Source organism: Cyprinodon variegatus, unplaced genomic scaffold, assembly GCF_000732505.1.
Source record: "Cyprinodon variegatus isolate N-32 unplaced genomic scaffold, C_variegatus-1.0 Scaffold124, whole genome shotgun sequence".
In the NCBI taxonomy this organism is placed as follows: Eukaryota; Metazoa; Chordata; class Actinopteri; order Cyprinodontiformes; family Cyprinodontidae; genus Cyprinodon; species Cyprinodon variegatus.
The window spans coordinates 398,106-417,831 of record NW_015150577.1 but is presented as its reverse complement, the minus strand read 5'-3'; the positions used below and the strand labels follow the sequence as shown (position 1 = coordinate 417,831).

General features: G+C 37.5%; 1 protein-coding gene across 3 annotated transcripts in view; it reads left to right on the top strand.

Annotated features, from left to right (window-relative positions):
* The window catches only part of LOC107085435 (serine/threonine-protein kinase BRSK2), a 231,297-nt gene that overhangs the window by 177,273 nt on the left and 34,298 nt on the right, over positions 1-19,726 (top strand). For all 3 annotated transcript variants that reach the window (XM_015375745.1, XM_015375743.1, XM_015375744.1), the window contains exons 5-8: positions 5,531-5,647; positions 13,857-13,890; positions 14,007-14,075; positions 16,661-16,807. In XM_015375745.1, coding sequence (XP_015231231.1) covers positions 5,531-5,647; positions 13,857-13,890; positions 14,007-14,075; positions 16,661-16,807 — 367 coding nt within the window. The remainder of the gene's footprint in view (positions 1-5,530; positions 5,648-13,856; positions 13,891-14,006; positions 14,076-16,660; positions 16,808-19,726) is intronic.

The window sequence follows — 19,726 nt, the reverse complement described above, 5'->3', positions numbered from 1 at the left end:
AGATAGATAGATAGATAGATAGATAGATAGATAGATAGATATAGATATCCAGAGTCAGATCTGTCATTAGTCATTAGTACAGAAGGGTCCCTGTCACTGTTTATAAGGCATTCATAAACCATTTTAAACAGAACAGTCTATATAAAGCATTTTAGTTAATGTTAAGGAATATGGCCCCGGATAAGCGGAAGAAGATGGATGGATGGATGGATGGATGGATGGATGGATGGATGGATGGATGGATGGATGGATGGATGGATGGATGGATTATGGCTCACAGCTAATGTGAGCCCGATTGGTCACGCCCTTTATGGATTGCAACAGCAAGTCATTATGTGTTGCACAAAGACATTGGATGTCCTTTCTGCTGCAATCAGGATCTGAATTTCAAGGTGATGTGGCTTTATACTGGAAACCATATCAATGTATTAGTTAGCATATGCAATGAATACCTGGTCTGATCTCTATTTCTTTAGGTTAAGGCATCACTACAGCGTGTCATGAAAGTGATCCGTTTGTGGTTCTAAGACAGCCCAGGAGGCTTTATTTGTGGTCTGTGACTTATCTGAATTGTTGGGTCTGGTGTCTTTCATCTTCCTATTTACAATATCCATAAATTATCTTTGGGGTTTGGGTCAGGTTCAGTAATACAACGATCATTACAGCAGGTATTGGTCTTTCTGGAAGTTTTTATGGTTAACAAGTGCTACAGAAAAATATAATCCACATATTCCTACCCTGACAAACATCAAAACAATGTCAACCTATCTAGATGCTTTGTCAGAAGCAGAAGCATATAGCCCTTAAAGATGTTCTGACAGATGCCTGCCTTAAGTTTGATTTTAAGAGAATACAGAAGACCAACACTAGAAAATAGAGTGGCCCTTTCAATCATTATTAGACTTAGACAACTTTTATTGTCATTTTGTTAACACAGTGTACTAAAACTGAGGGGTCACTGATGATTTTACGGGCTCGGGACACGCAGCGCTGGGGTGAAATGTCTTTTATGGAGGGAAGAGGAGCCCCGATAATTCTCTCTGCTGTTCTCACCACTCTTCTCACTTTCTTCCAGTCTGAGGAGGTGTAGCCTCCACACCACACAGTTAGACAGCTGGTCAGAACGCTCTCTATGGTTCTTCTGTAGAAGATCATGAGGAGGGGTGGGGGCAGGTGGGCTTTCTTCATCCTCCACAGGATGTAAATACGCTTTTGTGCCCTTTTGATCAGTCAGCTCGTCTTTACAGTCCAGGTGAGGTTGTCTGTAATGTGCACCCCTAGGAATTTGGTGCTGCTGACCACGTCTACAGCTGAGCTGTTGATGAGCAGTGGAGGGTGGTTCGGCCGGTTCTTCCTTAAGTCAACGATAATCTCCTTTGTCTTCTCCACAATCAGGATTAAAAAATAAATAAATAATTTAACTTTATTGATCTCACATTGGAGAAATTTATGTCTGCATCTAACACATCCAGTAGTGGGCCAGGGAGCAGTGTGGGATTAAGGGTCTTGCTCAGGGACCCAGAGTGCAGGCTATGGGGATTGAACCGGGTACTTGCAAACTTCTCAGAGCAAAAGCGCACTGCTCTAACCACTAGGCCAACACTACCCTGGTTCTTATCCCCTGGGGGTCCTCTATGGAGTCTTGGTGGTTGTCGTCTCTGATGAGGCCCACCGCCATGGACTGAAAACGTCATAAGGCTATGGGTCTCAAAGGGTTTATTGAGTCTGAGTAGCAGGAACAGCGTGTCTGAGCAGCTGAAGCAGCACATCAGGAGCTTCTGAGCATCTGATGCGCAGGATGCGCTGCTAAAGCAGCAGCACCAGTTGGAGTTGGGAAAATTTGCGGCTCGACGCGCGACATCAACCAATCAGAGAAGCTGATCTGCGAGCTGGCAGGAAGACAGACACAGCAATGCTGATGCAGATTGCTATGATCACTCCTTTGAAACAGTTCATTAATGCTTAAATTAACTTAAAATGTCAAAACCTGACAGTTAAATATGTTAGATTTTTTTTTTTTTTTTTTTTATCGTGCCTGCAGTCTTAAGTAAAGGAAAAACGCCCTCCAGCTGCCGCAAATAGTAGCAGAAAACCCCAAGGAAGCGACTGGACCAGAGGCTGCCGTTGATGATGATTTTTAAAGTGACCAGAAATCCAATAAGTCCCTAGCTGACATATCTGCTCCCTTTCAATGTGCATTATTGAAATAAATGATGCACTTTTATATTTATACCACTTGAGGTGTAAAAAGATTTTACCTTAAAGTGTTTTCAGATTGTTTTTCTTTTTCGTTATATTTCCTGGTGTCATATGCCCTTTTCAATCATGTAATCTGCTAGACAAAGACCATTTGAAAATGAAAGAACTTATGTAGATCTACCTAGGTTAAAGATATCTCATATGACAGGTTAGCCACATACAACTGGCTCTAACATTGAATGTTTACTACTTAACCAAGAGCTTTAACACCATTAGCTAAAGCTCTGACTGACACCACCTTCAAATGATTGCAGTGTGAACTAAAGGGGTTGTAGCCTGGGGACAACTGTTTTAGATGCTATCTTTGTCTTATTTCAATTATAGCTTGGATCACAGAAACTGCCAGCATGATAACAAACCTGCTGACAGCTACTCCCTTAGGGCAGGAAATGAGTTGTACAACAATTGATGTCATCTGAGGTTAAATGTCCATTCTAATGAAGCATTCTTCAAAGGCAGATATATTCAGCTGCAGTGCCATCCCCCTTACTAACGTTAACTTTAAGACAAGATGAAAGTATAGCTTATGACATTTAGACAGCTCTGTGGCTTTTTAACCTCATTTGGGAACATATTAAAAGAAGTTGAGCAAGTTTAACATTAATTAAGTTTGAACGCATGCATCTAGATGTGACACAACATTGGGCTTGATAATGTATGATTTGTTAAGTTTAGTTTGTGAGTTTCAATTGACAATTGAGTTAAAGAAAAAGAAGATATTGGATAATTTAGAAAACCAAAAATCAAAGATCCTGTAAGACTCCAAAATACTTCTATAAGGGTAGAGCAGACACTAGACCTGTTCTGCACTGATCCATTGTCCAGCCACTGCCCTAATATAAAAAATAATTTGATGAAATCTCTAAGAAAATCTATTCTCATGTTAGTGTGAAATGCATCAAAGGCTTTGTAGGTGAATATGCTTGTATATTTCATATTTAAAGATAGTAGACTAATGAAAGCAAGCTTTTTCATTTGAACTTTGGAATGCATTTTTAAGGGTGAGAATCATTCACTAACCAATTGGTTCCCTTGGTGCTAGATTTGGTTCTTAAGTGGTTCAATAAAAATCCTGCTTATTTTTTCATAGCCTAAAAGCAACATAGCAACCAATTAACTGTCACAACTGTTGTAACTGTACAATTCATCATCATTTGCATAGCTTTATCTCCATCTGAAATTTTGAGTCACATACAGTTTACTGAGGCACATCCCAGCACTCAATATCCCTGCAAGCATGTACTGATTTAAGTATTCCATTAAATGCTTAAAAGCATTTCTAACATGTTCTTTACTGTCCTCTGCACATGTAGTCAACTACTTTTTCCACATTTTGTCACAGCAGGACAAGAAACAGCAGTGAATGGTATAAATATTCTAGGATATACCAACACAAATGCTCAACTATGAATTGTCAAGAAATGAATTGTGACCTGCAAAGGGTTACAAGCATGTATTCTACACTCCTGAGTCAATATTCTGTACTGTCTTTCCTTGTGTTGCAATATTGCTGCAAGCCTTTTAAGATATTTATATCCACTTTGCTCATATAGATGGTTATTTGTTAATTCTTTACAAACTATGTCAAGTTTTGCTTGATTTTTTTTTCTGGATTGTGAACAGACAATATTAATGCATTAGAGTGTTTATTAACTATGGCCCAGCAGGAATACTGGCCGTCATGTAATCTTTTATAGTATGTGTTTGTTTTTGTACTGCATGTTTTTGTTACCTGGTTGGGACATTTTCCCAGGAATATGCTACATTTAAGCGACTTATGGGTACTTGTGGGGACCAAAGAGTGGTTCCGATGAGGAAAGGTTTTATTCTTTACGTTCGGACTAAGGATGAAATTGAGTTTAGCTTAGGTTTAGGGTTATGTATGTTTTGGTAAGGGTTAGGCCGTAGAAATGAGAGTGGAATGAATGGAAGTCAATAGAAAGTCCCTACAAGGATGGTGTGACACATGTGCACTGCAAAAAACAATCTAGAAATAGGTCAACATTTCTTAAATGAAGTGTATTTACCCTTAATTTGAGTAGTTAAATAAGATGATTAACCTACTCAAGTTTAAGAGGTTTTTTTACTCTTAAAATAAGATAATTGGATACCATGCACTTGAAGACAATGCAATAGGTTTTCCTTATTTTAAAAGTAAATTGTCATTTTCCATTGGCAAAGTGTTTCCTCGATTAAAAAAAAAATGCACTTTAAGAAAAAATTACTTATCTCAATTTTGATATTTTTTTTTTCTTCAGTGTGTGTGTTTGTAATTGGGTGAATATAGGTCTACTGCAGGGGTCTTCAACCTGGAACACTTAGTCAATTTACAATATTTACTATTTTAAGATTGTAGTTGTACCTCTGAGTGTTTAACTTTATTCAACGAAAATGTGTCACATTCCGGCACCTGCTGCAAAAAAGCATATCCCCAGAGCATGAAGTTGCTGCCAAATAATGTTTCACTGTGAGATTGGTGTATTTTGCCTGTTACCTTTCCTGCCAAACCCTTGACTGAAACGGTAATTAAACATTTGTGTGCAGCTTTGCAGGTAGTGCTGACAAAACAGATGGATTAATAATAATGTTTGCACACACTTATTTGTTGTGAAGTAGTTCTCAGCCTTTGTAAACATCTCCAGAGTGGTAGAGTATGATGTAACACAACCCCAGTCCCAGAGAGAGATGCTAAATACACAATAAAATGGTATCCATGCACCTCGTTGGAATGTTACTCATCGAAATTGAGACTTTAACCTCCGACTTGGTAACAGCATGCACGACATGAGAAGGTTATACCTCTCAGTGGTCCGTTTTCAAGTCGGAAGTCGATGTCCGCTGGATATTATCCCCCCTGCTGCGTTTAGCGGTAATGAATGACGGTTAATGAACACCACCGCTGAGACTGGCTTCTCTTGAATCACCATTTTCTCCATGCGCTTGCTGGTGGCTGTCTGGGAGATGAGAGGGAAGAGCAGCGAGGGAAGCAGAAGGGGGAAAGAGCACAGCAGGAGGGCTGTCACACCTTGTACTATTCCAACACCAAGGTGGGAACTCCATAGCTTTAACATGACAGATCAAAGAGAGATATTGCACAGAGGATAGGGCAGGTTAAGATGCTTTGTTTCTTCAAGGCACACGCATGTTTTTGGCGTTTGATGGACCTTTCAGCAGAGTTTTTGTTTCTCCACACATTCATTTATCAGATGACAGTGTCTCGCCTTTTTCATGTTTATTAACTAATTTGTGTTCCTTCTTTACTGTCTTTCAGCCACAGGGATCTAAAGCCTGAGAACCTCTTGTTAGATGAAAAGAACAACATCAGGATAGCAGATTTTGGTATGGCCTCTCTTCAGGTTGGAGACAGCCTATTGGAAACCAGCTGTGGGTAAGCATCTTTCAAAGCATTTTTTTTTTTTTTTTATCAGTTCAATGCATTAAGTCTGTAGAACTGCTATAAATGTAAATCTATATCACAGTTTTAGTAGAGGGGTCAAACGAAGAAGGGAATTAGCAGTGGAGCGAACAGGTCAGCTTCTTTTTGAAAGCCCCACAGTGTGCCGTGTAAATCTCTGGAGGAGAGACTTTTGCCATCTACTCTCTTGGAGCATGGCCAGGGCCTTGGCCAAACATTACTGATCTCCATCTCCTCCCCTCTCGCAGAGGGGTTTATGATCTAGCATTTACCATCCCGCCAGGCTCATCAATCCTATGACTACAATGAATTTGCCTGTAGGGGAAGTCACTTTCAGAGTTGGATAGCTGTTATCAAATAGAAGCCTGAAGTCCCTGTATAGTGCTTCTTTTTAACTCTAAATAGTGTGGAAGATTCTCATAGCTAACTTTTGGAAAGTAATTTTGAGTAATAGAGATGCACAAATCACGACTTTGTTAATGAGCTTCTGCCGTCTGCAAGTTTTAGCTAAATCTGATTCTACTTTAGGAACTAGAATAAAAAGGAAAAATATGAGAAAAGTAATAAAATAATTATTTTCGTCTACCTTCATGAAAGGTCATTTATAGGAGAAACATGACGCTCACTGTAAGAGCAGTAACTCTTCCTAACACTCTTAATACAAACCTAGAATGTGCCTTTACACGAGTTTGACTCTCAGGATGATGATGATTAAAAGCAACTTTGAAGTACCTTTTCAGCCACTCTCTCCCTGTCTCATATTCTTGATGAACTGCATGGTGAATGTTCTTTCTCATTTATATTAGACTCTAACGTCGCTGTGATTTTTTAAAGTTAATTTTCGATACTTAAATGACATTTGAAATACAAGTTTGAGTCTGCTTCACTTGTGATAGTTCTTGGTTGTGGTGTGTGCACTGATCAAATAAATATAAGTTTACTTGATTTTTTTTTATGAAGATGCATACACTATTCTCAGCTTTTACTGAATATAGAGTTGGTCAGTTTGAGGATTTGAGGACACAGTTCTTTTTTGCTCAAAAAGGTCTATAGGAAACATGCATTGTTGGTGGATTAGTGGATGTTTTTTTTTTTTTTAGAAAAATATTTTATCTACAGCAGAGCTTGCAATAAAAAAATGTGTAGAGATTTTTGTTTTTTTTTAGGTACATTATAAAAATATTTGATTAAACTGAAAAAAAAAAATCACTCCAAGCACATGGGAATTTCTATATAGTAGGGAAGACTTGGGACAGTTGCAACAATGGATTTTTGCAATAGGTCTTTTTTTCTTAAAAAAAAAAATACTTTGTTGATTATTTTGATATTACACATTCTCAGTTGGGCTTTCACCAGCAGGACAGAAGACACATTAAAAATCATCTTCCAAGTTTGTTGGAAATAAACATATTTTATAAAGTGTGAAAGTGCATTTTTTTAAGATGGCATATTTTTGTCATACCATTGTGACAGTGTGTATGAATAAATTACAACTTAGAAAAAATCACCTCCACCACATGTCACCTCCACCAACTTCTCATCTTTCGCCCTGGCATGCTGGTCATGTATTCTTCTCATGATAGTTCGCCTCGTAGGTAGTTTGTAAGATGGGTCATCTGTGGCTGCCTGGAGAAAAGCTCGAGACCATTGTCATAACAACACTGATGGGTGGGCAGCTTGTGGCTATCAACTTAGCGTGTAGATTAGTTAACTTGGCTGATAGAGCTGTGCTGACGGGCTTGCCTCGGTGACACTCAGACATTGTAGTTTGACGCACACGACTCTTCCCCTGCACTACATCAGTGCTTGGGCCGGCCGGCATCTTTGGCATAGGCTAAGGGATTCTTTGCATTTAGGTGATATTTGAGATTGGAAAAAATTCTGCAGTAAACCAATTCCACATTGCACAGGGTGCAAACAGCTTTAGTCTTCTCAAGGTTTCCATTGGGAAAATTCTTAAAATACATTTTCTCAGAAGCAAGCTTTACTGCTGCATATATGTCAGCATGTCACGCGTGATGTGGTCATTTCACAGTAGGCTTACACAGGTTGAAACACTGATTTGTTCCCGCCCCCAGAAATACATTCGCGCTAAAATATTAAATGAAAGTCATTCTAGCTTACTCAGTAAAGGCCCAGCTCCCAACCCAACTTTGGGAATAGATTAATGGCGATATTTCAATTATCGCCCAATAAGAGTCTGGTGTTAACTTAGCAGGTTAACGCCAATAATGGCCACCACTTTTTTTCAATTAATTTGACCTTTACATTATTTGTCCATGTCAGAAAACAAATTTACTGTGTGTCAGAAATGTAGCTGTTTTGAGAAGTCGAATATGGATATCCTTGCAGATGTTGGTGATTGGAAGGCCCTATGACATCTGACAAATCTGAGGTTCCGATGCTCATTGGACAGAGATTAGTCTGTGTTAATCTTTTTCTCTCATCCTACCATCATATGTCACGTCAACATGATTATACAGATGTTTCCATTCAGCTGAGAGGGTTGCAGATTTTTTTTTCCATCAGAGCGGTAATCTCTAAACCATTATGGCTCATTGGTAAAACAATTGCTCTGTGTATTTCTTTTTATACCTATGCAATATGTGAATAAAAAATATATTAGTCACTTAAACAGTGACGAGCATGATTTCTAAAATAAGAGAAATGCAACGCCTCTTTACTCAGCGGTATCTGCTGACTCAGTCTGTCTGTATTTGAATGTTCGGTACCTTGCGCTTCTGGTTGGGTTTTAATATGATATATTGCTGTGCATTTTCTCCGTTTTACCAATATATATTTTTTTTCACATATATTTACAAACTATGGAAGGCACACCTACCAAAGAAAGTTTAAAAGTTTGATTCATTTATTTACCTTTTTTGCCTTCAGCTCCATCATAATTCTGTTTGTGAGCATGTCTCTGAAATGTGTGGGCAGCATGTCTATGCATATATCTGCTGGAGTCCAATACATGTGCCATAAACTGTAATTGTGGTTATTGATTATTCATGCTCTTCTGGTTGCCCCTTCCCTAAGTGCAGATATGACACTTTTTAATTAAACAGATTTATCTGGGTCCCCTCTCTCCATGTGGCAGTCAGACACAAATGTATTCCATTTGCTTTGGGTAATGGAGTCAAGTGGAGATGAGACTTGCCTCAGGTAGCTTGGGGGGGTGTTCAGACAACATCTGACACATAAATACATGGAGACCTGGAATTGTGTAAAAGGAGCAAAGGCACTGACTAGAGCTTACAAACACAGATCCAAGGGAATCTCTTTATGTCTTTCCAGACTCAGCTCAGGGTTTATCATTGCTATATATTTAATTCTATAAGTTTAATGCATGAACTGATTAAACTTTTACAAAGTGACCAGCGCACTCATCTTTGGTATAATACTGCTTCTTGTATGCATAAAAGCATATATTTAGTCATAAGATTATGAAGTTAATAGACTGACTCAGAGAGGCTCCCTCGTTTTGCTCTGAAGTGAATGCCATGCATATTTACAATTTTAAAGTCGTTGTTTGCATGCTTAGTTTGAGTTTGCAGAGAAGAAAACAAGTTATAGTATCTGTTTTTATCTTCTTTTCCAATTGTCTTGTGGGATGTTGTATAGGGTGACCATATTTTCATTTGGAAAAAACCAGGACACCTTGGAGCGGCGGGGGGGGGGTCTCATCATCGGGATCCGTGATCAGAGGAAAGGTTACTTGCCGCAGAACAGTGGTGAAAATTGGAAGTTCAGTTTAATATAATACAACTCTGTGAATAGTTCCGTCTGAAATGAATGAAAATAGTTGTTTTAATGGTTATTGAGTCAGATATGTGGTGGTAATGTTTGATTTATCTAAAGGTTTTTATCTGTTACTGTGTAAATGGGTTTGGCTGTAATTTAAGGACAGATTCTAATAGATCTGCAGAGTGGGAACTATAAATCTGATAGGAGTTTAATTTTTTTATTGTTGTTTTGCACAATATGCTTAACTAAGTATTTTTTGTTGTTGAATATTAGAGATTTTGCAGATATATTTTGTAGATACATTGTTTAGATTTACTTATATATTTCTAACCCTTTTATAGAATAGAATAATCCCTTTATTGTCCCACAATGGGCAAATTTACAGCAGCAGAAAGATTATTGAAAATGGTCACACAAATGAGGACCTTAGAAAAATGTATAAGAATAACATAATAGGGAAGAGTTAAAATATACAAAATAAAATTCTGTAAAGTGTTTTAACAATGTAAAACTGGAGAATTAATAACCGATATGCAGCTATGGACATTTTTACAGTAATGGATATTTGAAAATAGCAGCAACATCAGAGATGTGCAGAATGACAGCAGCAGGTTATTTAACTTACTAAGGTTTCTATCATTACATTTGATTTTATTAGTTCCTGCTCCCGGTGGTTGGAACCTTTATTCCACTCTGGATTCTTGTGAGTCTTTGTTCACTTTAACTTTTTAAAAAATAAATAAATAAACAAATAGTTTTGAAAACCTCGGTATTCATTCTTTTCCTGCTTTGTGTGTCAACTTTCACGGTTGCTAAGCAACAGAGCATTCGCCGGTAAAACCCGTCGAAGGGTAGACCTGGTCGAATTCACAGCCAAAACTCTTCCGGCCTCCTTATTTTCAAGGACATGGAAGGATCCAGTCTAGGTAGACCGCGTCCTAGGAGGATGCAGCCCAGGTTTTCGAACAGAGCCTCTGATTAAGAACAGGGCTGCCCGCACGCGGCTCAGGGATTACGTCACACGGAGCGTCGTGCACAGTGAAATCAGGACATTTCCTCACTTTCTAAAAAAAACCCGGGACGCCTGGGACAGGACGTGAAATACGGATATGTCCCGGGAAATACGGACGTTTGGTCACCCTAATGTTGTAGGTTTCTAATCTAGTTGTGTGACCAAAATGGAAAGGCATCCTGTAGCAGATGCCTCAATTTACCGCAAAAAAAATAAAAAACCAACCATCCAGGTTAGACGAACTGATGCTACAAAAGGGTGAAATTAGAAGAAACAAATTTAGCAGTTCTGCTTTTATAATCCTGTTAACCATATACATACAGAAAATGCCAAAGCATATAAAGCACCTGGGAGGAAGTGTCTTTAATGGCAGACTTTCTTATAATGTCCCTGTATTTGTTTCCTTTTTGTTTGTTTTTTGTCACAGTATTTTCTAATGCAGTAGTATTAGCTTGATTTCATTTCTGATGATTTTCAACTATCGGAAATAAACAAAACACTCATAGCAAATAGTTTATTCCAATCAGTTCTCTTGGCTCAAGTTTTTAAAAACATAAGTACCTATGTATGCAGATGTTTATTCTGCTTCTGCAAACATTTGAAGTATACTTGTTTAATTTTTATACAGTCAATAGCTACAGAACTCAAAACTACATTTGAGTTTTAGATGAGCTCAAGAAGACCACATTGAATGGATTTCTATAACAAATCTATTACAAAATTTTTGTCTTGCATCAGAAAACGCAGTACAAAGCATTGGATGTAGTCCCATAAAGCATTGACGATTTGAAGAGATGGAGATATTTTTCGGTATAAAACACCGGACATATCTCTTGAAAAGCAAGTTTGAGTAACTTTAGAACAAAAGTGACTTAAATTTCCTAGAGTTATCCTGTCCATCTACTGTTAAAACACATGTTGAAGTGTAATCAGGGTGGATTCACTGTTTAGACTGTTTAGTTATGTTATACATACAGTACACACATGGCTGTTTCATCTGGGCATTATTCACTAATGAGAGTTGTGATGGTGTGAAATATCAGCTTTGTAAACATATAGCATTCTATCCATTGTGGCTTTGGCTGTTCCAGTTATATCTGCATTTTTTTCTTTAAATATGAAACTATTTGTAACCAATACACTGATGATTTGCTTACTTTGAGACTGAATGATATGTTCCATTTCACCTCATTGCTAAAAAAGTTGTTTGACTCAGTAGAGCTGATGGTGGAAAAAGATGGTCTGATTTGCATTTCTAGACAAATAACTGGAAAGGCCTGATCTGGTGGATAGCCAGTTTTTCAATAGATGGTAGGGGAAACATTTATGACTGGCATGTCCTATTTTGATTTTTATCAGTTAAATAACATTCACTGTACAGTAGGTGAGGGGATGGATTTGAGAAATGGTCTATAAAACCACACTGACATTGACCTGTGAGGAGATCCAAGTCTAGGAATTATTTACCTACACTGCTATTAGTATAGATGGAAGAACCTGCACTACCACAGTGTGAAGCATAACCTTCTTTTTAGGCCGAGTGCATGAACTCTCTAGTGTGCATTTTTGTTTTGTGGGGATAATAGAGCAACATGATTATTAGGCCCATATACATCCCGAATTTGGAAGGAAAGTGGGAAACCAAGTGCTGCTTGATTGATTGACTTTATTGATCAAATATACACGTTACATTATTATACAGGGTTATTGCACAGTGTATTCAATTCAATTCAATTCAATTCAGTTTATTTATACAGCGCCAAATTCACAACACATGTCATCTCAAGGCACTTTATAGTACAAATACAGTATTTACTTCAGTATTTGTATAGATGGGTATTTATCTATATATTTATTGCACTGGGTACCAAATACAAAGAAACAGGTTATTGCACAGGACATTAAATAGTAATTGCACATCATACCTTGTTGTGATAGATCCCAACCAAAGCAATATCATCTTTAGAGAAGTCGGGTATAACTTTCTCATATTTAAACACCATCTTATATACCAGAGAAAGTGATTTTATTATTAAGTGTATTTATGAATGAATACAATAAATGTATTTATTTTTGTTGAATCTCTTAATAAGACCATTTTAAACTGTGAAGGCTCATTTTTCATTTCCTTTTCCATCACTAGTTGCTTTTGTAATCGAGGACTGAAAAATTGTAATTTATTTTTTTAGTCTTTTTTTTTTCATCTGTATGCCCCTTGTGAGATTTAATTTCAAACGTTGTTGTAGCCCATTGTTGCCCATACCCAGATTTTAATAGATCATATGCTGAATTTCCCTTTGGGATTAATAAAATATTATTGAATTGAATTAAATTAAATTGAATAAGGAAACTATGTTTAAACTGGGACAGATCAGAGGGGTTGTTGAAGCTACATCTGTGTTTTTTTTTTTTTTTTTTTTTCTGTCTAATAATGAATAAGGATTAATTTAAAACTCCTTGTTTGTTTTCCTCTCTGCACTGTGACTGATCTGTAAGTCCTTCAAATGACAAGTCTTATGTTTTTGCAGATTACAGTTATGGTTTGCATGCTGTGGTGCCCTTAAGATGTATGAGACATAACTATTACAAATATGGGTTGTTTTTTTTCCCCTCCTCTTGATCAAACACATGATGCGCTGTGGTACTTGCAATCATGAAGGACGAATTTGCATGGGCTCACATTTGAACTTGCCCTGTTGACATGCTGGTAGTGTTATTAGCTTTTTTTTTTTTGACAGCTCAAGGAGTTGGGTCATCAAGGATGGTATTCATGAGTACACAAGAAAACAGCCTTAGACAGGCCCTCATTAAAGTCAGATATCCTGGCACTAGAAAGAAGGAGCTGAAGCTGTGGAGGACACATCTCAATAGGCTCAGAGGTTCAAGGATATATATGAATATTTTGTAACATTTTGTTTAATGGAGCCAATTATATGCAGATTGAGGCAGATATCTCATTTTTACTCCGAGACATTTCATTTCAAAACATAAGAATTTCCAAATTTATATAAGGACTGACAAGTTTACTCCTTTGCTGCAGCTGCCAGATTATAGGGCAGTTTTAGTGGGCTTGCTCCATAAATCTTCATATGATATTGATGTGTCAATCTAGTCATTGGCTTTACTGTCAGGCCATCCAGAGGCTGTAAAGATTAGTGAGTCTGGTTACCGTCTGCTACAGAAAGATGCCCTTGACTGAGGAAAGCACCGGGCGGAGGACATCCATACACCCTCAGGATGTCTAAACTGTGGAAGTGCACCTTGATCTATGTTCAGTGGAAATGTTTACTATCTAATGTGCATTAGAGTGTTATTTGTTTGTTTGACTGCTCTGACTACATTACTGACTTTAGAGCTGGTTGACTTTCCTTCTCCTTCTTGTCTAGTTTGTTTACTAAAGGTGTCTTTCTTTTTTTCTTCAAGATCACCACACTATGCATGCCCAGAAGTCATAAGGGTAAGTTCATCTTTGAATATTTTTTTTTTCTACATTGGTTTTTTACTTTCTAAAAATATGATTGATGATGTCACCATCCTGTCCTAACTTAAAATAACACATTGTCTTTCCTCCAGGGGGAAAAGTACGATGGAAGGAAAGCAGATGTTTGGAGCTGTGGGGTTATTCTTTTTGCTCTTTTGGTGGTGAGTCCATACAGTAGAGTACCTTGCAAAAATATTTCTCTATTAACTTCTGTGTTTTACCACATCTCTGTCACAAAACTAAATGTATGTTATTATAAATATACAATAAAAGCAAGTAGGGACAAGAAGTCACAAATAGTAAATCACAAGAAAATCTAAACTGCTGTCTTGCTATTTATTTACTAATAAAATGTATGTATTGTATGATTGTTCTTCAGCAGCTGTTTTTTCATACTTTGAAAAATATTGTTTGGTTAAATCATAGCCGGCTTTGCATACAAAAAATAACCCTTCAAATTGTAACCATTGTTCTTGCCGAACAGATTAAGCTCATTCAGATTTGTAAGAGTTTGTATGTTTTGCCACAGATTGCCACAGATTGTGAGCTTTGACTGGCCCATTCTAACATGTTTTCTTTGGGTATTACCTTATATTAAACTCTATCCATCCTTTTCATATTGTCTGTGCGTACACAAAAGCTCCATGAATTCACTGAGGACCACTTTTAGCAACATCAGATGTGCTCTTTGTGACCACACACCAATATTATGCCTATTATACACCCAGGAGTTACCTGGCTTATTGAAAGATCAGATTACAGCTGCAATTTCCATTGGTTTACTTTTAATATAACTGAGTTGGCCCACTTAAAATGGAAAAAAATGTATAATAATTCTTAGCTTTCTTCTTCTTTCTATTCTTCTTCCATAAAGGCCTACTCAGAGTGCATTGCTAACAGGCACTACTATTGTCCTTCTGACTGCATCTTTAATTATTGCTCATCTTTCAACTTTATCATGAGTGTAAATTCTCAGTCATCAAAGTCATCAACCACAAGCCTTCTTAAATTGGAAGTACACTTGGACCTCAAAAACAAAGGAAACACCTTTAAAGACCAGATTGTTCAGATTTTTGACAGGTGGGGTCATAGAAGCCATTTTGTGAAAAGAGAAAAGCCATCATGGAACAGGAGGGGGAGGATTGTGGTTTCAGCTTCCAAGCATTTAAAAATCAGCTATGGACCTCCTTCCAAAGAAGTTACTTAAGAAGTCCCAGAATGACTAATCAGAGCCCATGCACAACAGGAAGATGGACCTCCATGCAGCTTAAATGCATCAGCACTCCAACTAGAGTTTGCTTTGGTGCAAGCCAACAAAAGTGACAAAGACTCCTTGATAGGTGTTGAAACGTCAAACAATTGAGTAGAAGCCTGGTTGCTTTCCAATTTAAGCCTGTTTATGGTTTCCAACTTGAAGTTTTTCATAACATTGGAATGTCCGTGGTCCTTAAAAAAAATAATATATATATATATTGCCCTATTGGGACCTATAGCATCCTTTCACTTCTTATTCTTAACCTACACAGAATACTGTATCTAAAATAAGGTTTATTTTTCAGTTACATGTACTGTTTGGGTCCACCAGCAATGCAGTCCTTTAAGCTTTATTGTACAGCTGTGCTGGAGTTCCTGCACACTTCTCCCTAATAAATAATTCATGCAGCCAAACTAAAGGAAGGGAACCCTAAACAAATATCATTATTGACATGGCAATGTTTTGCCATAGGCTTGTTTATTCCTCTCCTCTTTTGCCTCTTTTATTCCAGACACTGGGTAAATCTTGGAACGTTTCCATTTTTCTGATCTTGACCATTCTCTCACAAAAAACAGAAGTTGTTTTTTTTCTAGCAACTGTTTTCTTGAAGAAATACCAATGTTCTTCTGTTTCCTCCTGCCGTCTGGCTGTGAGATACCATTTGTCTGATTGGGGGAGACAGGATACTCCCCAGCAGTTAGACTGCACTCAGATCATCTGTTACACAAGTCTACCCCAACCCCAACCCCCCCATTTACTCCTTAACTCTACGCCAATCTGTCTGTCTTTCCCGCCGGTTTCCTCTCCTCCATCTTGTCCTCTGATGGAGGCTGCCATTCATCACACAGCCACATCTGTGAGGTGTCAGCACTCTTTGATAAATGACTCTGATGAGAGCATGCTAAATGAACATGGTAAACAAGAAATCATGGTAATTATTAGAAAAGACCCATTCACAGCTAATTGCTGTTTTTTTTCAGCTTGTTTTGCTTTGCAGTTGAGGAAAGGAAACCCATTCTTGAAGACATTGAGGACTTAATCTCAGAATGGTTTTGTGTGTGTGCGTACCTGTCTAGCCATCAGAGTGAGGAACATTTTTCCAATTTCACCATCAAATTGAAGACCAGTTGTTGCAAAGTGAGGACGTTTTGATGGCCCTCACATGCTATTTCGCGAAGGGTTAGGTTTAGGGCTAAGGTGTCAATTGGTTAGGGTTAGGGTGGGGTATGCATTGGTAATGGTTAGGTTTAGTGTTAGTTTTAGGGTTGGGGCATAGAAAGTGTTGAACATGACTGAAAATCAATGGGAGTCAACACATGGTCCTCATTACAATGGCAGAACGAGTATGGGGGTGTATGTGTGTGTGTGTGGCATTGCAGTAGATTTATCCTTTACATCATGCTTAAGTGAAGGCTTAGTTATTTTCTGCAAACTTCATCCCCTATACCTTCTTTGAATTGATTGTCTTTAAGTGCTGTCTGCCTCTTTCAGGGCGCCCTGCCATTTGATGATGACAACTTAAGGAATCTCTTGGAGAAGGTGAAGCTGGGAGTGTTTCACATGCCACATTTCATTCCTCCAGACTGTCAGAATCTCCTCCGTGGTATGATTGAAGTGGATGCATCCAAAAGACTAACGGTCAGTTTATTTTGGAGGCTTCATTGCAGAGCAATGATTAACCTCTTGGATGTACGTCATCTAGTGCATTTTTTTTTTATTTATTTTTTTTGTGAGTCTCCATTCCTGTCAACCAGTTGTTGGTATAAGTTGGTGGAGGGACTTCTGTTACTTAATTTTGAAACTTACCAAGTTTTTTTTTGCACTGCAATTGCAGGTTCCACTGTATGTTATTTGCATTTCAAGTTATCAACACAAAGAAGTATTTTATAATGAAGTTAAAGGCAAAGACAATGTTCAACTATTTCAGTTTTTAAAATTGTGACACTCAATTATGTGTAGAACCACCTTTCACTGTAACTAAATATTTTGAGGTGCAGTATGTCTCATCCAGCTTTGAATAGCTAAGGAGTGAATTATTTCCATGTTTGCAAAATAGCTTTAGCTGAGTAACATTTGAACGGGAGTGCCAACCTTAATTAAAGATTTAAAACATGTTCTCATTTGGATTTGGTTTTAAAAGTGTGATAATAAATGTATTTAAACCAATCAATTGTAGCTCTGGCTGTAGGTTTAGGGTTGCAGTCCGCCTGGACCTTTAACTGTTTTCCAAGTCACAATTTTATTTGTGTCTCTAATGGATCCTTCCACCTATCCCTCCTTGCCTTTACACATGTAATGTGTAAAGGCAATATAAAATACTGTTTTTTATTCCACACAGCATTTTATATGTATAAGAAAAAAAGGTAGGTGACATCTAACCAGAGTAGTAGGTATTGAGTTATCTTTATGAATCAGTTCAAGTCTTTTCATGTTTGTCCTTATGAGGAAATCTGGTTACACTGCTGTTGGGAATTGTTACTGTCCCATTTCCTTTTTGCTTTAGATTATCGTTCACATTTAAATTCAATTCAATTTCAAAAATGCTTTTATGAATCCTAAAGTATGGTCAGAAAGCCTTGCAGAGAGACAGTTGAATCCGAGATGTGAACCTGCAGCCATGTTTCATGGCAAACTCTGCTCTTCCAGCTGTGCTCGTGCAGAAATCTGCAGAAATACCAAAAAATGATGCCCCACACCAATGGTTCGCTCTCAGCAGTATGGCTCTTCCTGTTCTCGCTACTCAATAAACTATATGTTTTATTTCTTGCAGCTCACAAGAGCTGATGCTAAAACAATGTTTAATTTCTACCGAAAGGAATCTAATTTATATCCAAAGAAAATATTGAATTGCATGCTGTTTATTTTTGGATAAAGAGCCAGGTGAAAAGGTACATTGATCTTTCAATATTTCTCTTTCACAGTTCTTGTTTGTCTATTTATATAATGCAAATGTTTCCTTGTGTTGTCATTCAAATACTTTCTCTGTTTTCTTTAAATATTTCAACATTTTAGTTAGCATTTTCTTTGAATTTAGGTCTGGATTGTCATGGCATTGCAAGACAATTATGTAGGTTTCCTCTGTATTTTTTTATATTAAACCCCTGTGAATTTAAATCTACGTTGACCCCTGAGCAGCAGTAACCAAGGGGCAAATTGAAGAAATAAATTAATTGCCAAAGTAGAAAGAAGAATGTTTTTGTTCTTTGCTTTTTAGGAGTAATGACGATTGATGGATCTGTGTGTAATGCATAATTAAAAGTACATCAGGAAGTATTTGCTTTGGGATGGATATGTTATGTCTAAAACCATTCATTTATTGTTAATTTTGTTAGCTTGTCTGTCTGCTAAATTAACCAATATGATGTGTTGAACTAGATCTGCTATTTTCATAACTTTTGTGGCACAGTGGGGCATTAACTCATGAAAAAAAAAAAAATTGAATTCTATAAATCAAAGTTTTCAGACCCAACAGCAATGATAAACTGCACAGCAGCATTCTGTACCCAGAAATTGTAGTATCTAGGCAAGAGCTGTCGGTCTGGTAAAGAATCTGGTTGTTATTCAAAATTGTAAAGGTTTACAACATAAAACTGACTAAAACTAGACTAAAACCTTTTTAAGTTTTATTCGATTAAAACTATCACATATAGTAATGACTAAAATGCGACTAAAACTAATAATAGATTTCATCCTGAAGACTAAGACTAAATCTAAGATGGCTCTTAAATATCAACACTGGTTCTCTTAAAAAAGAATATCCGAGTCTAGCTGGCAGAGCTACTCCAATGTGCAGCCACCTTAAGCAGCTCAATTCTAGGATGTTCCCACAATAACACTGAACAAGTTTTTTCAAGTTATTTTCTTTTTAATTTTACGGTATGGGCAAAGGAAAAAGAAAATTGGTATGAAATAAAGCAAAAAGGTCTATATAGTACTATTGTAGCTGCATAAAGTGAAAATAAATATGCAATTTTATTATGCTGCAGATGCACTGCTTCACTACTCATGTCCCCCCTCTTTGATGAGGGCAGGTCACCCTGAGATCCCCAGATATGCCCACCAGAAAGCAGCAGTGTCCTCGATAAAGGGTTACACTAAGGCCAAACGGCTGAGAGAGAATATGCTATCTGTCTGTTCCCCTCTCCTAACTCCAAAAGGACCTTAGAGGATGTGTTGTAACCTCACAGAATGTCAAATAGCCTTTCAGTTTGAGAATCTTTCAAGATTACTAGTGAGCATAGAGTCGCACAAGAGACAAAAACACCCAAGGGCAGACATAACAACAAGAGGTTATTTGGCAAGGGCTTGTTTTTTCATGAACTTCCTCATAACAGTTTGATGGATCTATTTACACTGTAATCATACAGCCACTACTGTCTGTTAGCTTCTGTTAATTAGATTTTTCTTGTTGATGCAAAAAGAATCAAATCTCACAAAGCCAGAGTCCCTGTTATTGGTGGGAGGCCATATCCCTGCATTTAATGGACTTGACTAAAACAAAATAATCACTATTCTCTCTTTCTGGTTAGACATCCAGAGGCCAGTGGGTATTACAAC